At 67.9% G+C, this 20972-nt stretch overlaps 7 protein-coding genes across 7 annotated transcripts; 3 read left to right on the top strand and 4 right to left on the bottom strand.

Annotated features, from left to right (window-relative positions):
- EMIHUDRAFT_217027 (hypothetical protein) lies at positions 1-3371 on the top strand (the record flags this gene model as incomplete). The annotated part of the gene is made up of 6 exons (XM_005761151.1): positions 1-441; positions 572-745; positions 1136-2074; positions 2298-2561; positions 2691-3266; positions 3363-3371. 6 exons carry the CDS (start codon positions 1-3, stop codon positions 3369-3371), a joined length of 2403 nt encoding a protein of 800 aa, XP_005761208.1.
- Positions 3372-3509: 138 nt separating this feature from the next.
- On the bottom strand, positions 3510-5794 carry EMIHUDRAFT_438212 (hypothetical protein; the record flags this gene model as incomplete). Its single annotated transcript, XM_005761150.1, has 2 exons — positions 3510-4461; positions 4733-5794. The coding sequence occupies 2 exons, from the start codon at positions 5792-5794 to the stop codon at positions 3646-3648; spliced, it is 1878 nt and encodes a 625-aa protein (XP_005761207.1). The 3' UTR covers positions 3510-3645.
- Positions 5795-6057: 263 nt separating this feature from the next.
- Positions 6058-6933, top strand: EMIHUDRAFT_217025 (hypothetical protein; the record flags this gene model as incomplete). The annotated part of the gene is made up of 1 exon (XM_005761149.1): positions 6058-6933. One exon carries the CDS (start codon positions 6058-6060, stop codon positions 6931-6933), a length of 876 nt encoding a protein of 291 aa, XP_005761206.1.
- A 2546-nt stretch (positions 6934-9479) lies between these two features.
- Positions 9480-12273, bottom strand: EMIHUDRAFT_217022 (hypothetical protein; the record flags this gene model as incomplete). Its single annotated transcript, XM_005761148.1, has 4 exons — positions 9480-9710; positions 9789-10067; positions 11863-11946; positions 12265-12273. 4 exons carry the CDS (start codon positions 12271-12273, stop codon positions 9480-9482), a joined length of 603 nt encoding a protein of 200 aa, XP_005761205.1.
- An 847-nt stretch (positions 12274-13120) lies between these two features.
- EMIHUDRAFT_217021 (hypothetical protein) lies at positions 13121-13536 on the bottom strand (the record flags this gene model as incomplete). Its single annotated transcript, XM_005761147.1, has 2 exons — positions 13121-13351; positions 13432-13536. 2 exons carry the CDS (start codon positions 13534-13536, stop codon positions 13121-13123), a joined length of 336 nt encoding a protein of 111 aa, XP_005761204.1.
- A 1672-nt stretch (positions 13537-15208) lies between these two features.
- EMIHUDRAFT_217020 (hypothetical protein) lies at positions 15209-15776 on the top strand (the record flags this gene model as incomplete). The annotated part of the gene is made up of 2 exons (XM_005761146.1): positions 15209-15387; positions 15740-15776. 2 exons carry the CDS (start codon positions 15209-15211, stop codon positions 15774-15776), a joined length of 216 nt encoding a protein of 71 aa, XP_005761203.1.
- Positions 15777-15807: 31 nt separating this feature from the next.
- EMIHUDRAFT_452978 (hypothetical protein) lies at positions 15808-20871 on the bottom strand. Its single transcript, XM_005761145.1, has 5 exons — positions 18227-20871; positions 17654-18154; positions 17211-17555; positions 16024-17135; positions 15808-15866 (listed from the first exon to the last, which is right to left on the bottom strand). The coding sequence occupies exons 1-4, from the start codon at positions 20858-20860 to the stop codon at positions 16113-16115; spliced, it is 4503 nt and encodes a 1500-aa protein (XP_005761202.1). The 5' UTR covers positions 20861-20871; the 3' UTR covers positions 15808-15866; positions 16024-16112.
- Positions 20872-20972: the final 101 nt, after the last annotated feature.

The raw sequence follows: 20972 nt of genomic DNA, 5'->3' as shown, positions 1-20972 counted from the left end.
ATGGAGTCCTGGGCGATGCGCGTCACCGTTCAGCGCCGCCTCGGGCTCCCCCTCGATGTCGCCTGCCAGGCGGCGGAGGCAGGCAAGAGGGCACCCAACGGCCAGCTGCACGACATCCTCGGCGACGCCGCGATGGTTAACCCTCAGTTAAAGCATGCTACAAGACACAAATTCCTACTCAAACGACTGGTCAAGACCCTCCGCTCGGCGTGGGGCATGATCATCGAGATGGAGCCGACTGCACACCTCAGTTACAGTAACCCCAAACAACCTGACGTGGCGGCGGCAAACATCGGCAGGGGGCACAGGCGCCTTGTTGCCGATTTGAAGCTCACGAGCTCGCTTGCGAGCAAGGGCAAGGACGCGGCCGGCGACGGAGAGCTCGGCTGGAAGGGGGCGTATGTTCGCTTCGGCAATACGGAGCCCGGGCTGCTGAATCTGGTCGGTCAAAGGGCGCGGCAAGTACTCGCCGTCGGGAGCGACGGCAGCGGCGGTGGCGGAGGAGGAGGAGGAGGAGGAGGAGGCGGAGGTGGAGGAGGTAGGGGAGGGGGAGGATGCGGATGCCCCCAAGGGAAAGCTCAAGGAGCTGGATGGCGATTACCGCTTTGCGCAGGAGCAGGATTGCGATCTGCGCTTGTTCGACTTCGAGAGCTTCGGAGGCTTTGGAAAGGAGGTTCGCAGCACCCTGAGGGAGGCGGCGAACCAGCTGAGCAACAAACTTTCGCATGCTCAGCACCTCGATGAGGTCACATGGACAACCAAGAACTGGCACGGCCTCGCTGCGCGTCGCCCGCCACCGCCGCCTTGGAGATCTGCTGCGTGTGGTGGACGACGAAGGAGGAGGCGCTCTCGCCGACGCCGCCCCGTACATACATACACCGTCCGGTCCGTGTTGGTGCGAGCACCAGCCGCGTTATGGGCTTTCTTGGCCCACTTCGCGTCGTAGTACTGCGCCCCCATCCACTTCCAGCCCGTATCCGTCTTGACCCACCCCTTTCCATACGCGTGGTCTTTGACCCATAGAGAGAGAGGGAGGGGAGAGAGAGAGAAGAGAGATAGAGAGAAGAAATGCAGAAAACGCTTAGTCCCTAGTCAACCACGGCGGCGTGTCGCGCTCGCGTGCGTGCGGCAAGAGGCTGCGATGCGTTCGCGCGTCGCCGCCGACAGCTTTGTGTCCGCTTCTTACTTGCGCGACCAGCTCCTCCTCGCGTCGCGCTCGAGCGAGAACCTCGTGGACGGCTGTGTCGGCGGCTTCTCCCGCACGTCGTCGCTGGCCGACCTGGCGTACGTCGCCGTGCCGGGTCTGACACAGCGCGTTGTGCACAACCGATCGGTGGTGTCGCTGGCCAACCTGTCCGACAACTTTTCCGAGATACCGGCGCACGAGTCTCCGGTCGTCCTCACCGGCGGCTCCTCTCGCCCGCTCGCCGGCGCGGCTGCCGTCGCCATGCTCTCGACGCTCATGTGCGGGTACAGCCTCGGGAGCATGAACACGCTAGCCAAGCCGCTGCGCGCCGCGCTGGGAATCCCTCCCGCAGCGCTCACGCCTGAGGGCGTCGCCATCCCGCTGCCGTCCAACGACCTTCTCTGGTCGCTTATCGTGTCCATCTTTATGCTTGGCGCGCTGCTGGGCTGCAACGCCACGACGGCGCTCACGGACCGTTGGGGCCGCAAGACGTACCTGCTCTGGGTCACCGCCGTCTTCTTCGTCGGCGCCCTCCTCGAGGCAGCGAGCGCGCTGCCCGAGTGCGCCGTCGCCGGCGGGTGGCTGGTCTGCTTCGACCGCGTGCTGCTGCTGCTGCTGGGCCGGCTCGTGTCCGGCATCGCGTGCGGCGGTGCCGCGGTGGTAGTCCCGCTCTACCTCGGCGAGGTCTCCCCCGCCCACCTGCGAGGCGCGCTCGGAACCGCAAACCAGCTCGCCCTCGGCCTGGGGATGCTCGCCGCCCAGCTGCTCGGGCTACCGGCCGGACTCGGCACTCTGCAGGGCTGGCCCGTCCTGCTCGGCCTGCCCGCGCTGCCCGCGCTGCTGCAGCTCCTCTTCCAGCCCCTCCTGCTCGAGTCGCCGCGGTGGTACGTCGTCATGGGCGCGCTGCGCTGCCCGCGCCGCCCCACCCACCCCCGCCCCCGCCCGCCCCTCTTTGGTGGGCTCATCCCCTCTGCGCGCCCGCCGCTGCCGTGAGCAGGCAACGACATCATGGCGGAGGAGATGCTGGTGCCGCCCGGCCCGCCGCCCCGCACATGCACCGCCTTTCCCCGAGGGGAGCCGCGCCTCGCCCCCGCCCGCCCGTGCCCCGCAGGTCCAGCTACGGGACCGCCCTCCCGACGACCTGGAGGTGCAGGAGGAGCTCTACTGCATGCTCGAGGCGGCGCGGCGCGGCCACGACCTGCTCCAGATCCAGCTCGAGCGCTCGCTCACGCGAGCCTCTTCCCACTCCTCGTGCGGCTCCAACCTAGGCGCCCAGTCCCAAGCGATGGGCGCCACCGGCTGCGGCTCGGCCCTCCCGGCCGCGCACATGAGCCTCGACGACGTTGCGCAGCTCCGGGCGCCGCCCATCTGGCAGGTCCCCCCCCCCACACACACACACACCACCACCACCCTCCCTCCCTCCCTCTCCCTCTCCTCTGCCGTGTGGGGACGCGCTGTCCTCGTCGCACCGGCCACCGCGTTTCCCTCTTCGCGTCGCCGCCAGGCGGTGGCAACGCAGCCCGCCGTGCGCCGCGCGCTGCTCATCACAGTCAGCCTCACCGCGCTGCAGCAGCTCTCTGGGGTGGCAAACCTCTTCAACTTCTCCTCCACCTACCTGCTCGCCCGCGGCTTCTCCGACGCCACCTGCGCGAGCGTCGCCGTCGCCGTGCACGCGAGCAACGTCTGCGCCACGCTGCTGACCGCCCTGCTCATGGACTACCTCGGCCGCCGGCGTTTGCTCCTCGCCTCCACGTTCGGCGCAGCCGCCTGCGCCGCACTCCTCACTTTGGCGGCCGCCAGCCCGCTCGAGCCGTGGGCGCCGCCGCTCTGCATCGCGGCGGCAGCCGGTTTCGTCGGGTCGTTTGCGCTCGGCCTCGGCCCCGTCGCATTGCTGCTGCCCGCAGAGGTTTTCCCCGCGGCGTACCGCTCGACGGGCGCCGCGCTCGCCTCCTCGGTGCATTGGACGGCGCAGTTCGCGACGACCTTCGTCTTTTTGCTCCAAGCCGAACGGCTCGGGGCGGCCGCTTTCGTGCCGCACGCTGCCCTGCTGCTCTTCGGGCTCGTTTTCGCGGCCGTCCACGTGCCCGAGACTCGAGGTAAGTCGCTCGACCAGATTGAGAAGGAGCTCTCCCGTTCTTGAGGGTAGAGGGTACGTTTTTTTGGTATCTTTTGAGAGGGCGCCTGAGTGTGGATTGTGGGGGAGGATTGTGTCGATTGTGATCCGAGCTGTCACAGTGTGACGTCAGCTCGACGTGGTGGTGCCTGGTGGAAGCTACCGCCCGGCCGCCCGCAAGCCGCATCGGCGACGGCGTGGCATCGGCGGTATGAAACATGAGGCTGTTATACTAGAAAGCAATAATCCTGGAAGAAAACCGGGTGCGCTCGTCGTGTCTCGCCGCCGTAACGCGCAGACGGCAGAGCAGTCGGAGTCGCCAACGGCGCAAAATCCTACTCTCTCGCTAACCCGCGCCGGGGATCGAGGCGGCCGCGGCCTTCCGGGCCTCCCAGCCCGCTGTCTCAACGGCCTCCGCCTTCTCGAGACAAGCCGCCGCCAACCCTGGCTGGCCCGCGGCCTCGTGCACAAGCGCCAACGCGCGGTGCGCCCTGCTCGCGCTTGCAGGGTCCTGCTCCGGGGCGGTGGTGACCGCTTCAAGCAGCGCCGTCGCCTCGGCCTCCGCCCCCGGCCCTCCTCCCTCCTCCCCGGCGGCGAGGAGCGCGACGGCGAGGTTGACTCGCTCGAGCGGCCGGGCGAAACCGGACGCGTGCGACGCCTCGCATGCCTCGCGGGCGAAGCGGACAGCGGCCGCGCCACCGTCGGGGGTCGCCAGGTGGCGCAAGCAGAGCAGGCCGAGGAGGTCGGCGCGCTCCAAGTGCGAGGTCGCGATCCCGAGGCCCGCCTCGAGGCTGCGCTGCGCCTCGGCGGCGGCCGCGGCGGAGCCGAGCGGAGGGACCGGCTCCTCCCTCGCGCCACGCCCGCCTCCTCCCGGGGGCAGTGCGAGCGCCGCCGTCGTCGTCTCGACGCTCTCTTCGACCGGCGGTGTCGCCGACCCGACGCCGGCGGCGGGGTCACCGAGTAGAGCGAGCGCGAGCGCGCCGGAGAGCCGCGCGTGCGCCGACGAGGAGTGCAGTGCTGCGTCCTCTGCCAGCGCAGCCCGGAGGCCGCGCACGCACTCGGCGCGCGGCCTCGAGCCGTGGCGCGTCGCGGCGAGGAAGAGGTTGTGCGCGTCGTCGCAGGCGGCGCCGCGCAAGCCGTTGATCGACGAGATGGAGTGCGCCTGCCGAGGGGGCGCGTCGCGGCGTCCTTGTCGAGCGGGCCGTGCTTCCAGAGGCCGGACCAGTCTCTAGTGTCTAGGAAGTGTCCAGGCAGTGTCTAGGAAGTGTCTAGGAAGTGTCTGCTCCTTGTCGAGCTTGTCGATGGCAGACGCGACGCGGTCGGGCGCGATGCCGTGCTCGAGCTGGAGGCGCGCGTAGCTCGAGTGCGCCGCCGACAGCGCGCGCGCGTGGCCGAGCGCGTGCGCCGCCGCGAAGGCGCCGCGCAGCGCTTCGCCGGCGGCGGCGACGCGCCGCTGCCCCCGCAGTGACTCCCCGAGCGCCAGCCGGCAGACGGCGAGGCCATGGCTGTCGCCGCTCTCGGCCGCCACGGCAAGGCCCTCCCTCGCCGCCGCCTCCGCCTCTCCCCACCGCCCGTGCCGCGCGAGCAGCGCCTATAGAGGCCGGGCCCCGAGCCTCTGTGCCGGCTGCGGCGACGGCCAGGCCTCCACACAGACGGCCCGGCGGCGCCGAGGAGGTGCCGAGCAGCCGCAGCAGGAGCGCGTCGCTGCGGGTCGAGCGGGCGAGGGAGAGGCCCGCGGCCACATGCTCCTCCGCCTCCACCAGCTGCTCCGTCTCGAGCGCGACGGCGGCAGAGACCAGCGCGAGCGCGCCCTCGAGCCTCGCGTCCTGCCGCGCGGCGTCTTCGGCGGGCAGCCGGCGGCGGCAAGCGGCGATGTAGTCGGCGGCGGCGGCAGCCTCGCCCTCGTCGACGCAGACGAGCGCGAGGCCGAGCAGGGCGCGCCCCTCCCAGTGGCCCGCGTCCCGCCCGAGCGTGCCCGCCTGCGCGCGCGCCTGCTTGAGCATCAGCTCGAGCTGCTGGCGCGAGCGGGAGAGGTCCGAGTGGCAGAGCGCCCGCAGCGCCCGCTCCTCGACGAGGCGGAGGTCGTCGAGGACGAGCTCGAGCTGCGGCTGCGCCTTGAGCCGTGCGCGCACAGCCTCGAGCGCCTCGCGCGGCTCGCGCGCCTTGGGGTCGAGCTTGATGGCTTGCGTCAGCGCGGCCGCCGCAGCCTGCGGCTCGTGCAGCGCGTCGAGGCACTGCCCCAGCCGGAAGTGCGCCTTTGCGGCGGTGCCGCCGCTCTGCTCGATCACCGTCTCCGCCTCACGCCGAGCCGCCTCGTAGCCATGCAACCGCAGCAGGCACGCGCACCTGTTGAGCCGGCACTTGCGCGCCTCCTCGCTCTCGGGCGCGCCAGCGAGCGCGGCGATGGCCGCGGCGTAGCGCTCCTCCGCCTCCGAGTAGCGACCGGACTTGAAGAGCGCGTTGCCCTCGGAGCGAAGGGTGTCCGCCGTAGTCATTGGGGCAGCAATTGCCGCGGCACACTGGTGAAATCTTGAAAAGAAAACATGCGTCCGCCAGGTCTTGGGACTCCGGTCGGCTTCTCTCGAGGTCTCGAGATACCCACAAGGCCAAGATAAGGTGGGTGTCTGGCGAGTACTTCCAGCCTGCTGTGAAAACAGCTGACGCAGTCTCACCGAGGCTCGCGCCCCAGCCTCTCGGGTTGACTCGGCCAGACTAGATCCCGAGAGGCGTGGGAGTACCTCGCCAGGTGGGTGTGTATATGGCGCTCGACGCCGCAGAATGGCGGTTTGCGTCGGAGTTTGCGTGGGACGATGGTGGCACAACATCGCCGCCGCTCGACACGCAGCCCGACGACCTCATCGAGTTGATCGGCTCGTACTCCAGCGACGTGCTCGAGCCAAGCCACCTGGGCCGCCTTGCCAGGACGAGTACATGCATGCGGCGGCTGCTGGCAGAGCTGCTAGAAACGCTTCGGGCCGATAGAAAGGCGGCGCTGCTGCTATCCCGAAAGGTCGCCCCGTCGCTGGCAGACTTTCTTCGCGAGCGGCCCACCGCAATCTTCGCGAGCGGCAAGAACATCACGGAAGCAGACGCGCCGACGCTCGGCCACTGGTTACGCAGCGAGGCGTCGTCGCAACTCGAGCTTCTCAATCTCAGCGACAATCCGCTTGGCTCCGCGGGCGCGGATGCCATCGCCGCCGCCACGACCACCGGCAGCCAAAGGCGTCTCAAGCGCGCCGGCGGCTTGAAACACCTCAGGAGCCTCTTCCTCAGCGGCACCGAGTTGGGCGTCGACGGAATGCGGCACCTCGCTGCATGCATCGGCGACGGCGGGCTACCCAGCCTGGAGTGGCTCTTCCTAGGCAACAATGCCGTCGGCGACGACGGCGCCAAGGCCCTTGCGGAGGGGCTCGCCGAGAAGGAGGCGCCGGCGCTCAAGACGCTGCACCTTGCCGACAACGGGATTCGCGATGCGGGCATCGTGGCGCTAATGGCTACGGCGGCCGAGGGCAAGCTGGCGAGTATCGAGGAGTTGGTCCTCGAGAAGAACCGGTTTGGTGACGCGGGTGCCGACGCGCTTACGGCGTCAATCTCGAAGGGCAGCTTGCCGAAGCTGAAGTACCTCAAACGCTGAGTCGAGCCGCCCTGCCCCAAGCGTCCGACTCATACGGGGCCCGCGGCGCGAGGCTCGTGACTTGTATTATTGGGGTGGGCGTCCAACCGCGACTGCGAGTGAAAGAAAAGGACGACGTTAATTAATTCACCACCCAGAAAATGCAGAAAGGGAAAAGAGAAGGACCATGCTCCATGGATCGCACAGGGGCGGGGACCTGTTCCTTTTTACCCATCTCACCTCTCGAGAGGTGTCCGTCGTTTATGTGGAGGGGTTGTGGATAATCCGGCCTCCATGGAGCGCCGGGTGGACGGAGATCGAGACGGAGGGGGCAGCGGTCAGGGCGCGCGACAAAGAAACGAGGGAAACTAAGACGCATTTCATATCGCCTGGTGAACGCTGGGCGCCAGACCGCCGACGGGTGCGTTGTCTTGCCCAAAGAGCCATCTCTTCGGCCCGTACTGGTGTGCTGGTGGGACAAACCTGCAGGCCGCGGGTGGCGGCATCGGCTGAAAGCGGCTCGCGAAGTCCTGAACGCAAACGCTCGTCGAGTTGACCAGGGAGAGCGCGACGTCGCTTGGTGCTCGGATCGGCTGCGATAGCATCGTTCGTGCCGCGCTTCGAAAGAAGAGGTAGCCCGCCGTGCTTATGATTGTGTTGGGGCTGTCGTGGCGGTGCACGTCGGCATGCCTATCGGAGCTCTCCACCAGCGGCTTGCGTCTGCCCATCATCCCTCCGAGCGCCTTGATTCGCATGTCCTGCCGATAGGCGCTCAACCAAAAGATGCCGGCGTCGCAAGGCACCCGATACGGCGCGAGACTTTGCCACAGGCTGGTCGGGACCATTGCGTCATCCTCTAGCATGAGTGCTGCATGCGCAGCAGGGCGGCTCAGCAAATCGGCGTAAGCGAGGGCGTGCTTGATGGCTAAGCTCAGCGTCCCATTGGCCTTGAGCGGATCGACGTGAGTCGCGGGCTGAAAGCGGGTGGGCTGACCCTCGGGGTGAATGCACGCACGCTCCCGTGCACTGAGCGCCGCAACCGTATCGGCGTTGGCACATTCGATCAGGGTCACATCAGCAGCTCCGAGCGCCGCCACGCGCCTCGTGATCGCCTCCAACCGGCTGCGGAGCTGGGGCACCACCGCGACGAAAATGGGCACGGATGCAGTGGCGGCCGGGCGGCCCAGCGCCACGCGGCGCATGCAGCCCCGCGGCGAGGCGGCCATTCTTTGCAGCAAACGCTGCAAGCAGCGCTGTCCGGCTTCGCCTCCAGGGTGCGAGCCCACCACGCCGTCGTCTTCCCAAGCTGCGGCACTTGAGTTGCTCGACAACAGCGGGCACAGGCGAACTGGAGCGTTTCCAAGGTGCTCCGTCGCGGTTGGAGCGTCTGTGTCGTGTAGTGGCAAGCCGACAGATCGGAACCGCGTCGCACCCGACGCGGACGCGTTCCAGCGCATGCCGGTGAACGTGTGCCCGGCGAAGCACAGGCGCGAAAGTTGGGATATAAAAGAAATGCTTTTGGCTTCCCGAGCGCATGTATGGTCGTGTGTCGTACACTGGAGCGGCTCTCCTGGCTCGTGATCTTGTTTTTTCTTTCGCGATATAGGAAGCCGCCGGATATAACTGGGGCCCCGGACGTAAGGGGAGAGATTTTTGTATTTTGAAGACCAGCAAGAAATCACGGCTCTCGCAGAGATTTGGGCTCGGCAGCTTGTTAGCCCTCAGCCGAAGCTGGGGCCGGTCCCGTAGCCGAGAGAGCCCGCGCCGTAGACGCGAGGGTCGCCCCCCCTTGCTTGCCCCACCACCTCGTGTGTGTGGAGAAGTTTACCTTATAGTTAGGCCGTCGAGCGCCGCCCTGGCATCCTCGCGCTTTCGCTTCCGGCGCATCGCCTTCGTCTCCTTGCTGCGCAGCAGGGTGTAGTTCGGGCCACCTCCGCCACGCTGTCCACGCAGCACGTGGACGGCGCTCGCCATCTCGACCGCGTCGTCCTCCGGCGGAAGCTCCGCGTCGCCCGCGGCCGCTTCCCGAGCGCGCTCGTCGCGCATCCGCTCGTGGTGGGCCTGCCGACGCGCCACGCCGGCGCCCGTGTGCCTCGCCGCCGCGTCCGGTGACGGCATCGATCGCTGCCACAGGTCGTCCCAACACGGTGAGCAACAGGTCGTCCCACGAGGTCGTCCCAAAGGACACATCCAAGCCGCCGCATTTCGCCCGCCGAAAAGTCTCCCACTCGCGCCCTCCCCAAACCTAAATCGTCTCTACAGTCACATACATACCTTACCTTGAACACTTACACCTGAACATGCCGAAGCATACCCTTACCCGTACCCCAAAGAGCAAAGACTATAGTCGAGCGCGTCGGAAAAGAGGAAACATCTCGCGGCGATGGAAATGGAGGCGGCCGCTCTTCCTCCGCGCCCCCCGCAAGGCGCGCGATACACAGATTCAAAACAATTCGCAAATGGCCAAAAGGTGTGTGTGTGCGTGCGTGTAGCAGGCACTATCAGGCAAGACCCTCTGGGGTTGGACTGCCACGATGCCACGAACACAAACACAACTCTGGCCTCTCTCATCGTGCCACCACCCTTGGCAGCACAAAGCCGCGCCAGACGTCCGCCAGCTCCGGAGCCGCTCCCTCGCGGCCGTCGAAGCGCTCCTCGTCCCACGCGATCAGGTAGCCCAGTCGCATCACCTCGACCGCCCGCTTGCGAGACGCCTCCGGGAAGAGCTCGTGCGACTGCGGCGACCACTCCGCCGCCTTGAGGACCAGCCTGCCCACCTCCACCGCCTCGGCCGCTGGCTGCAGGTTGGCCGGCCTGAGGGAGGGCAGAGGCGTGGGGTGTCGAGAGAGAGAGGATCCGGCGAGTGGGGGAGAGACCATGGCGCGCCTCAGTGCGAGTGCCTTGGCCTCGCCCGCCACGCGCACGCCGAAGCGGCACGTCGAAGCACTCGCGGAGACGACGACGCCGACCTTGCCGTTCATCGAGGGCCGCGAGACGAGAGAGCGGATCTTGACTGTGGAACCGACGGCCGCAGCGGTCGGATCCGACTCGCCCCACGCGCAGAGGACGCGCGCCCGCTTGAGGGCAGAAGGCTCGCCGGCTGAAGAGTCCGCGCCGCCGCGCAGCAGCGCCCGCGCCCGCTCGACGGTGAGCGCCTGCAGAAGAGGGGCAATACGCGTGAGGACAACGCGCTCACGCCTTCGGCCGCTAGTCTCGGGCACGCCTCGAGGTGCTGGAGCGGCGTCCAACCGCGGCTGGCGACCAGCCAGGCGGCGAGGTCGGCGTGGCCGCGGCTGTTTGCGGCCTCCTCGGGCGCGCCAAAGGGCGTAGCGGCGCGGGAGGCGCCGTAGGAGGAGAGGAGCTTGGCGACCTCGAGGTGGCCGAAGTGGCACGCGGCGAACAGCGGCGTGGCACCGTCGTTGCGGGCTTGGTTGGGCGCCGCGCCAGCCTCGAGGAGCAGCCGGACGATCTCGAGGTGGCCGCCCTGGCACGCCATGAACAGCGGGGTGATGCCATCGTTGCGGGCTTGGCTGATCGCCGCGCCCGCCTCGAGGAGCAGCCGGGCGATCTCGAGGTGGTTGTTCTCGCACGCGACGTTTAGCGGCGTGGCGCCGTCGTCCTTGGCTTCGTTGACGGCTGCGCTCGCCTCGAGGAGCAGCCGAACGCAGTCGAGGTGGCCCTCCTGGCACGCCATGTACAGCGGCGTGAAGCCTCTAGCATCTGCTTGGTTGACCGCCGCGCCAGTCTCAAGGAGCAGCCGGACGCACTCGATCTGCCCTTCCTGGCACGCCATGATCAGCGGTGTGACGCCTTCAGCGTCTCCTTGGTTGACCGCCGCGCCCGCCTCGAGGAGCAGCCGGACAATCTCGAAGTGGTTCTTCTCGCACGCAACGCTCAGCGGCGTGGTACCGTCATCCTTGGCTTGGTCGGGCGCCGCGCCAGACTTGAGGAGCAGCCGGGCGATCTCGAGGTGGCCCTCCTGGCATGCCTTGAAGAGAGGCGTGGCGCCAGTGTTGCGGGCTTGATTGGCCGCCGCGCTCGCCTCGAGGAGCAGCCGGACCATCTCGAGGTGGCCCTTCTCGCACGCGACGATCAGCGGCGTGTAGCCTTCAGCGTCTGCTTGGTTGACCGCCGCGCCCGCCTCGAGGAGCAGCCGGACCATCTCGAAGTGGTTGTTCTCGCACGCAACGCTCAGCGGCGTGATGCCTCCAGCATCTACTTGATTGACCGCCGCGCTCGCCTCCAGGAGCAGCCGAACGCACTCGAGGTGGCCCTGCTCGCACGCGACGATCAGCGGCGTGAAGCCTCCAGAGTCTGCTTGGTTGACCGCCGCGCCAGCGTCGCGCAGCAGCCGGACGATCTCAAGGTAGCCCCTCTCGCACGCGAGTAAGAGAGTCGACGCGCCTTCGCCGTCAGCCGCCCCGACGCTCGCGCCGCTGTCTAGCAGCAGCCGCACCGCCTCGGCTTGCCCATGACGAGCGGCCCAGGTGAGCAGCGTGTCCTGTTTCTCGGTGTCGAGCCGCGCGTCGAGCTGAGCCGCGAGCGACGTGCCGCGCGTCAGCCCGGAGAGGAGGGCGAGAAGCGAGGCCAGGTCGCCCTGAGCCAGGTCGGCGAGGAGTGGGTGGATGTCGCCGCTCATAGTGTGTGCAGTCCACATGCGCCTAGGAAGATGTGGCCAGCTCGTGGGAAGGCAGCCCCCGTGGGAACGCCACCCCGGCCCCCTCCCGACACCGGAGCGGTGCTCCGGGGGCACGCCCCCGTGCACCACCCCCGCCTATGAACTGCACCACTCCCGATCGGGGGCGGTGCTCCGGGGGCACGCCCCCGTGCACGCCCCCTCATATGACAGCGCACGCCTCCTCATATGAAATGCACACCCCCGCCCGGTTTTCATATGAACTGCACCGCTCCGAGGCGGGGGTGGTGCGGGAGTGGTGCAGTCCGGCGCACCTCCGCCGCGCCGAGCGTGGAGCCCTCCACCGAGCCGCAGGCTCGCGCCGACGCGCCAGCGGCATCGTACGGGATGACGGTCGCCTCGCCATGTCGATCTCCGCGCACGCGGCGCGCTCGATCTCCGCGGTCGGCTGCCGCAAAAGCGGCTGGCTCACGACAGCGTTTTGCCGGTTGTCGGGTGGGAGAGTACATGTCGTCTGGTGTGTGGCGTGTACCTAGTTTTGATCGCGGCAATAAAGCGGTCGAACGAATAAGCGACCCACTCTTCCCGTGGTCTCGTGCTTGACACAGAGTCAGACTGCGGCGGCACACAGCAAACCGCACAGGAAGAGACGTGCAGGGCAAGAAGAGCTCGATAGGGAGCGAGAACCGTCAAAGGTGCTCACGCAGGTTTCGAACGTCCGTCATGGTGCGGTCAGTTCCCCCCAGGTTTGACCGCGTAGCTCTCAAAGCCAGGCGAAAAAATCTTGCCGTCTGCACCACTCTGCTGCGTGTCGTGCTGTGCGAGAAGAGCCGTCGCTGCGCGGAGACCACGGGAAGAGTGGGTCGCTTATTCGTTCGACCGCTTTATTGCCGCGATCAAAACTAGGTACACGCCACACACCAGACGACATGTACTCTCCCACCCGACAACCGGCAAAACGCTGTCGTGAGCCAGCCGCTTTTGCGGCAGCCGACCGCGGAGATCGAGCGCGCCGCGTGCGCGGAGATCGACATGGCGAGGCGACCGTCATCCCGTACGATGCCGCTGGCGCGTCGGCGCGAGCCTGCGGCTCGGTGGAGGGCTCCACGCTCGGCGCGGCGGAGGTGCGCCGGACTGCACCACTCCCGCACCACCCCCGCCTCGGAGCGGTGCAGTTCATATGAAACTGCGCACCGCTCCGGTGCACCGCTCCCGTGCGCAATTAGGAGCGGGGGTGGGCCAGGTGGCGTGCCCCTCTAATGGGGGGTGGCGTTCCCACGGGGGCTGCCTTCCCACGAGCTGGCCACATCTTCCTAAAGAAAAAAAAGCGGAGAGCTTTTCGATTTTTGTCGCTTCGCGCTTTCGCTTTCTTTTTCCTCACTGTTGATCGTCTCCGTTTCTGTAAAAAAGAAGGGATCTTAGCTCCCCGGCCCTGGGGTGTGAGGTTACCAACTGCACACTACTCCAAGTGCTCCAAGATCTGGCCCCCTCGCCTTCCGCAAGCAAGCGAAAGAGGAGCGAGACCCTGGGGGTTTGCGTTTGGCCTGCCACGAGAACTCAGGACCGTTGCAGTCATCGCACCACCACCCTTGGCAGCACAAAGCCGCGCCAGACATCCGCCAGCTCCGGAGCCGCTCCCTCGCGGCCGTCGAAGCGCTCCTCGTCCCACGCGATCAGGTAGCCCAGTCGCATCACCTCGACCGCCCGCTTGCGAGACGCCTCCGGGAAGAGCTCGTGCGACTGCGGCGACCACTCCGCCGCCTTGAGGACCAGCCTGCCCACCTCCACCGCCTCGGCCGCTGGCTGCAGGTTGGCCGGCCTGAGGGAGGGCAGAGGCGTGGGGTGTCGAGAGAGAGAGAGGATCCGGCGAGTGGGGGAGAGACCATGGCGCGCCTCAGTGCGAGTGCCTTGGCCTCGCCCGCCACGCGCACGCCGAAGCGGCACGTCGAAGCACTCGCGGAGACGACGACGCCGACCTTGCCGTTCATCGAGGGCCGCGAGACGAGAGAGCGGATCTTGACTGTGGAACCGACGGCCGCAGCGGTCGGATCCGACTCGCCCCACGCGCAGAGGACGCGCGCCCGCTTGAGGGCAGAAGGCTCGCCGGCTGAAGAGTCCGCGCCGCCGCGCAGCAGCGCCCGCGCCCGCTCGACGGTGAGCGCCTGCAGAAGAGGGGCAATACGCGTGAGGACAACGCGCTCACGCCTTCGGCCGCTAGTCTCGGGCACGCCTCGAGGTGCTGGAGCGGCGTCCAACCGCGGCTGGCGACCAGCCAGGCGGCGAGGTCGGGGTGGCCTTGGCGGTTTGCGGCCTCCTCGGGCGCGCCAAAGGGCGTAGCGGCGCGGGAGGCGCCGTAGGAGGAGAGGAGCTTGGCGACCTCGAGGTGGCCGAAGTGGCACGCGGCGAACAGCGGCGTGGCACCGTCGTTGCGGGCTTGGTTGGGCGCCGCGCCAGCCTCGAGGAGCAGCCGGACGATCTCGAGGTGGCCGCCCTGGCACGCCATGAACAGCGGGGTGATGCCATCGTTGCGGGCTTGGCTGATCGCCGCGCCCGCCTCGAGGAGCAGCCGGGCGATCTCGAGGTGGTTGTTCTCGCACGCGACGTTTAGCGGCGTGGCGCCGTCGTCCTTGGCTTGGTTGACGGCTGCGCTCGCCTCAAGGAGCAGCCGAACGCAGTCGAGGTGGCCCTCCTGGCACGCCATGTACAGCGGCGTGAAGCCTCTAGCATCTGCTTGGTTGACCGCCGCGCCAGTCTCAAGGAGCAGCCGGACGCACTCGATCTGCCCTTCCTGGCACGCCATGATCAGCGGTGTGACGCCTTCAGCGTCTCCTTGGTTGACCGCCGCGCCCGCCTCGAGGAGCAGCCGGACAATCTCGAAGTGGTTCTTCTCGCACGCAACGCTCAGCGGCGTGGTACCGTCATCCTTGGCTTGGTCGGGCGCCGCGCCAGACTTGAGGAGCAGCCGGGCGATCTCGAGGTGGCCCTCCTGGCATGCCTTGAAGAGAGGCGTGGCGCCAGTGTTGCGGGCTTGATTGACCGCCGCGCTCGCCTCGAGGAGCAGCCGGACCATCTCGAGGTGGCCCTTCTCGCACGCGACGATCAGCGGCGTGTAGCCTTCAGCGTCTGCTTGGTTGACCGCCGCGCCCGCCTCGAGGAGCAGCCGGACCATCTCGAAGTGGTTGTTCTCGCACGCAACGCTCAGCGGCGTGATGCCTCCAGCATCTACTTGATTGACCGCCGCGCTCGCCTCCAGGAGCAGCCGAACGCACTCGAGGTGGCCCTGCTCGCACGCGACGATCAGCGGCGTGAAGCCTCCAGAGTCTGCTTGGTTGACCGCCGCGCCAGCGTCGCGCAGCAGCCGGACGATCTCAAGGTAGCCCCTCTCGCACGCGAGTAAGAGAGTCGACGCGCCTTCGCCGTCAGCCGCCCCGGCGCTCGCGCCGCTGTCTAGCAGCAGCCGCACCGCCTCGGCTTGCCCATGACGAGCGGCCCAGGTGAGCAGCGTGTCCTGTTTCTCGGTGTCGAGCCGCGCGTCGAGCTGAGCCGCGAGCGACGTGCCGCGCGTCAGCCCGGAGAGGAGGGCGAGAAGCGAGGCCAGGTCGCCCTGAGCCAGGTCGGCGAGGAGTGGGCGGATGTCGCCGCTCATATCTGTGTGCACACATGTACTACCCGGTGATGGCGGCGGACGGGCACTCGTACGAGCGGTCGGCGATCGAGCGCTGGCTCGCGACCAAGTCGACGAGCCCGCTGACCGGCGGCGAGCTCGAGCACAGGATATTGATCCCCAATCACACGCTACGGCGGCAGATTGGCGAGTGGCACGAGGCGCATGTGGGACGGTAGGAGGGAAGAGGGGTGGCCTGGCCTCCATGTCCATGTCCATGTCCATGTCCATGTCCATGTCCATGTCCATGTATGTCCATGTAGTTGTGGAGAGTGGAGATTCTAGTTGGTACACGCGTGGTGAGTACGGTTTTCTACGTTTTTCTTGTACAAAACGCTGACATCTCCCCCCGCACCACCAGCACAGATTTTCGCGTTGTTGCAATGTTGCCGCCGGGCCCCCCCGCACCCCCCCCCCAGCCCCACCCCCGCTGCCGGTGCCGCCGCCGAGTTCCCGCCAGCGAGCCGTCTCTTTTTACGAGGTTGAGCTAGTAGAGACGCCGTCGGGTCTACCCGTCAATGCGGCAGGTGGTTTGCTCTGGCTCGCTGCCACCGCGTGCAGTAACACAGAGGTACACACACTGGAATATGAAAGAATTTTAGGGGCCCGTAAAAATTAATGGAAATAAAAGAACCCTCGCTTCCGGTCCGACACACACAGGTAACACAAAAAACGCAAAAGTAATCGATAGCCACCTCCGCTCCCCCCCACGCCCACGTACCCTTTCCCACCCACCCACCCACGACGTAAATCGGCGGGTCGGGCGCTTCTACTACTTATCGCGGCCATTCTGCCGCACTGCCTGGGCTTCTCGCCCTCGAGGCTTCGCCCCCACCTCGACGTGCGTTGACGACGACGCTGTGGTGCCCGCGTTTGCCACCGCCCTCGGGGGCTTGGTCACTAGAATCGGAGCCGCGCGCGAGCCCGTGCTGGCGGAGGAGGAGGATCCGGCTCGGCGGGCGGGCGCGGGCGTGGACGCATTACTTGGCGGCGCTTCTGCGGCGCTGACGCCGGGGAGATGCCGGCGTAGGAGGACGGGTGCCCCCTCGCGGGCGGGTCAGTCCTGCGCTCGGTCGGCGCTGAGGGCGGCAGCAGGGTGAGCTTGCCACCATCTCCAGGCTGAGCGCCCGCAAGCACCTCGGACGCCGGGCGCGCGATGCTGGCCGCGCCGTCCTTTCGCGAGGCGTCCCCCGGCCCGCTGCCGCGGCCGTCCGCAGCACCGGCGTGGGGCGAGGCGTGCTGCTCATCTAGCGGGAAGAGGGCCACGCCGTAGGAGGCGCGGCCGACCGTGAGCGTGGCGCCCGGAGTCAGCATCGGCGTCGAGGGCTGGCTTCCGAGCCGGGAGAGCTCGGCGGAGAGGTGGGCGATGTCGCGGCTCTGCTGGGCGATGAGCGCGCGCTGCGACTGCATCATGGAGCGCAGCTCTTCGACGGTGCCGAAGGTGTTTGGCTCGCTCCCAACGGAGATGTGGAGCAGGAGGCAGCACGAGTCGATCTGCGTGCCGCTGGGCGAGCGCAGGTGTAGGCAGCGGTAGCCGCAGCGGAGGGAGCCGAGCACCGCCGTCTCATACGCCACCAGCCGCCCCTCATCCTCCACCACCACCCGCAGGATGGTCTGGTGAGGCTCGGCCGCGAGGCAATGGAAGGTCTCGTCGAAGCTAGGGTTGAGGCCGTTGCCCTCCGCGACTGCGGTGACGAGCCGGGTCACGCCCTGCGCCTCGGGCGACGGCTGCGGCTCGCGCGCGACGGTGCAGAAGCCTCCAATTGCGTGCAGCTCGACGGCGACGCGCGGGCTCGACACGCTGGCACGGGCCCCGCTGGGCGGGCATGGGCTGTCGCTGAGGTGCGAAGCAAAGGAGTGGCGAGGCTCGGCGAGGAGGGGCCGGCACTCGTCCCGCGTCGGGAGCTGGTGCAGGGAGAGGACCTACGCGGCGGTGGGTCGCTCGGTGAGCTGACTAGGGAGAGGGCCGAGCGGGGCGGCAGCAAGGCGCGCGGCGGCCTTCAGGCTCGTCCGATGCACCTCCACCCGCGGCGGCGGCCACTGCTTCCCCCGCCCTATCACTGACTCCTTCTGCAGGGGCTCCGTCTCCAAAGACGAGCGGGGGGCCAGGCTGCCCTCACCCGACGCCCGATCACTGCCAGAGCCAGAGAGCAAGCGAGACGGGGTCCTGGGGCTCCTGTTGGGTGGTATGGGGGGCGGCATCGCCCGATCGGGCGCACGGAGCGCCGCGGGCTTGAGGACGTAGCCACCGCTGCCGCGAAAGAGAGCGTCGTGGAGCTGCACCGGAGCGTCGTTCGTCTGCAGGTTGAGCGCCACCATCTGGACACCCGCGCGCCACGCCGCCTGTGGCGGGGTTGGGGGAGGAAATGTTCGCTTCGCTTGTGGCGAGATGGGGTGCGGGGGGCTGGGGGAGGTGGTGGGAGCGAGGGCGGGACGCTCACAAGCGGGTTGGGGTTGGTCGACAACCATCGAGTCGGAGAGGGGAAAGTTCGCACGAGCTGGACGGCCGTGGCGGGCAGCCACCCTCCCTCCTCGCTCGCCAGCCGCTCCAGCCGCTCCTCAGACAAGCTCACGACACCTCGGCGCGGCAGCTTGGCGGCCGAGAGCTCGCTCGCCGGTTCCTCCGCTGGCCACGGGCCGCTCTGCAAGCAGGTCGAGCTTAGAGACCCGAGGGAAGACTCGGAGATGTCCTGCGTGGCCCTGCTGTCGCCGTCGCCCTTTGCGTGGCACTCGAGAGGCACGCCGCGGAGCCGGCCCCAGACGCCCCGGTGGAGAGAGCGGCCGCTGAGCTCCTTCCAGCTCCCCTTGCGGTCGAGCCGCCTGCCGCTGTCGTCCTCCACGGGCGGCGACGAACCGATGGAGCACGTGGGGAGGGTGACGAGCGAGCGGAGGAGCGGGTCGGTGATCACCCCTCCCCTATCGAGCCGCATCTTGACGAGCACCTATTAGCCGCGACGTATCCGAGATGTCGAGCTAAGCCCGAGATCACCCTCGTCGAGCCGCAGCGTGAGCACCGTCCGGTGCAGCTCGCGGAGGGTGCTCGCGGCCGTGGGGCGCTCGAAGGGCGACCGCGGCGTGCGCAAGAGCATGTCGCCGAGCGTGTCGATGAGCTCTTTGGCGACCTTCTTCTGCTGCTTCGCCGAGCAGTGCATCTCGATGCTCAGGATCACGGGCAGAGGACTGCTGGTGAAGGCGTGCTCGGCTATCGCGGCGACCACCTCGCCGAAGGCTACGCTCCCGCAAAGGAGAGAGACCCCGCCCGGCATGCGATGAGTGACACGCGGGCCCTGGCCCGACCACCGCCCGTCCCAGCAGTCGATCTCGAGGCAGCGAGTCCCCGAGAGCAGGAGGCGGCGGTACATGTCGGCCGAGGCCGCAGAGGTGAGCTGGTCCCCCTCGAGGAAGCTGTTGTGCGACGAGGCGATCCAGTAGCTGCTGAGCGGCTCGGTCGCATCCTCCGTCGGGGCGCTCCTCTGCTCGATGGCGCTGTTGCACGGCGAGAGCAGCAGCGCGGCGAACTCGTGCACTGAGACGAGCTCAGACTCCTCCATGGTGGCCTCGTTTGGCCGGGTGGCGCGGAGGCCTGCCTTCCACTCCTCCCACAGAGTGCGCCCCCCCGCGCCCTGCTCGTTGAGGCAGAAGCGAAGCAGGTCCCCCAGGCTCAGCGACGCTTTCGACGCTTCCGTGCTGGGCATCCTGCTGCCCAGCGAGAACGCCCTGGTGAGCCTCCCACCCGCCTCAGGGTCTGCGACGTCAGCACAATGGCCGTGGCGGTGCGAGGAAACCAAAGAGGCGAGCCCCTCGATGAAGGGCGTCGTGTTCCGCGTCGCCTGCAGCCACTCCCGAAGCTGCGCGGCCTCGCGCGCGGCCGCCCCCCACAGCTTCTGCTCCAGCGCCGAGCGCTGCTCGACGAACGGGCGCCGCTCGACGTCGGGGGGGGCTTCGGTCGGCTCCTTGTTGGCCCTGCGGCAGATCCGCTCCCACACGGCGTGCGACGTAGCGGCAGGGCGCATACCGTGAAGGACGGGCAGGTGCGTGCAAAGCCAGCGGCAGACCCGCCGCACCCCTCGCGCGGCACCGACGCCGAGGCGCGCAAGGGGGCTCCGCGCGACCCACAAGCCGAGGAGGGTCCACGGGCTCGTGCCGTGGGCCGCGGCGATGCGCAGCAGCAGCCGGAACGTGGTGACGCAGAGCAAAAGCACGCACAGCACCAGGGCGCCAGGGAGTGCAATGCTGGTCCATTCCGGCCATCCCATGAACGGGCTGCCGACCTGCGCCGTCAATGGCGCCGTCAATGGCGCCGTCGGTGGCAGCGCAGGCGGCGGCAGAGGCGGCGGTGCCAGCGGCGGCGACGCAGGCGGTGGAGGCGCACAGTTGACCCTTAGCTCACTCATCCTGCACGTTTCGCCGCTGACGAAGCAAGCCGACCACAGGCCACCGCCTCGCACCTTGGCACTGCCGGCGCAACTCTCCGGCGTGAGATCGACGCAGTGAAAACGGAGAGAAGTGATGGGGTTGAGCGAGCATGCGTTGCTGAGGAGCGGCCCGGGTGGCCGTGGAGGCGCTGCTCGCTGCGTGCACTCAGCAGTCTCGTCGCTCATGATGCAAGCATCTCCGCTGACGAGGCATGCCGACCACAGGCCATTGGCTCGCACCTTGGCCTTTAACGCACAGCGTGCGGGAGAAACCTTGGCACAAAAGAAGTTCTCCCTCGTGATGGGGCTGAGCGAGCACACGTCGAGGACAGGCGACTGCGGCGGCGCTGGCGGCGGCGTGGGGCACTCAGCAGCCTCGTGACTCATGGCGCAGGATTCTTCGCTGACGTAGCATGCTGACCACAGGCCGTTGGCTCGCACCTTGGCGCGGCTCGCGCAATTTTCCAGCGGGACTTGCGAACACCAGTAGTCGGCACTCGTCATGGGGTTGAGCGAGCACGCAGCGTCCAGGGGCAGCAATGGAGGTGGCGAAGGAGGCGGCTGTGGAGGCGGCGGCGGAGGTGGTGGAGGCGGCGATGGAGGTGGTGGTGTAGGCGGCGAAAGCGGCGGCGGGGGCTGGAGACGGATGGGGCATTCGGTAGCCTCTTCACCCATGATGCAAGCATCTCCGCTGACGAGGCATGCTGACCACAGGCCGTTGGCTCGCACCTTGGCGCGGCTCGCGCAATTTTCCAGCGGGACTTGCGAACACCAGTAGTCGGCACTCGTCATGGGGTTGAGCGAGCACGCAGCGTCCAGGGGCAGCAATGGAGGTGGCGAAGGAGGCGGCTGTGGAGGCGGCGGCGGAGGTGGTGTAGGCGGCGATGGAGGTGGTGGTGTAGGCGGCGAAAGCGGCGGCGGGGGCTGGAGACGGATGGGGCATTCGGTAGCCTCTTCACCCATGATGCAAGCATCTCCGCTGACGAGGCATGCCGACCACAGGCCGTTGGCTCGCACCTTGGCGCGGCTCGCGCAATTTTCCAGCGGGACTTGCGAACACCAGTAGTCGGCACTCGTCATGGGGTTGAGCGAGCACGCAGCGTCCAGGGGCAGCAATGGAGGTGGCGAAGGAGGCGGCTGTGGAGGCGGCGGCGGAGGTGGTGGAGGCGGCGATGGAGGTGGTGGTGTAGGCGGCGAAAGCGGCGGCGGGGGCTGGAGACGGATCGCTGACATTTTCAGAAAGGCAAGCTCTCGAGAGTCGTTGCAGCGAGATTGTTGTCACGTTCACGGCGTTTCTTACACCTTTTTTCCTTTCCAAAAGAGAAGCCGCTCTCGAGCTCCTCCA

Source organism: Emiliania huxleyi (assembly GCF_000372725.1).
Source record: "Emiliania huxleyi CCMP1516 unplaced genomic scaffold EMIHUscaffold_72, whole genome shotgun sequence".
NCBI lineage: Eukaryota > Haptophyta > Isochrysidales > Noelaerhabdaceae > Emiliania > Emiliania huxleyi.
This window is presented reverse-complemented; position numbering and strand designations above follow the sequence as displayed.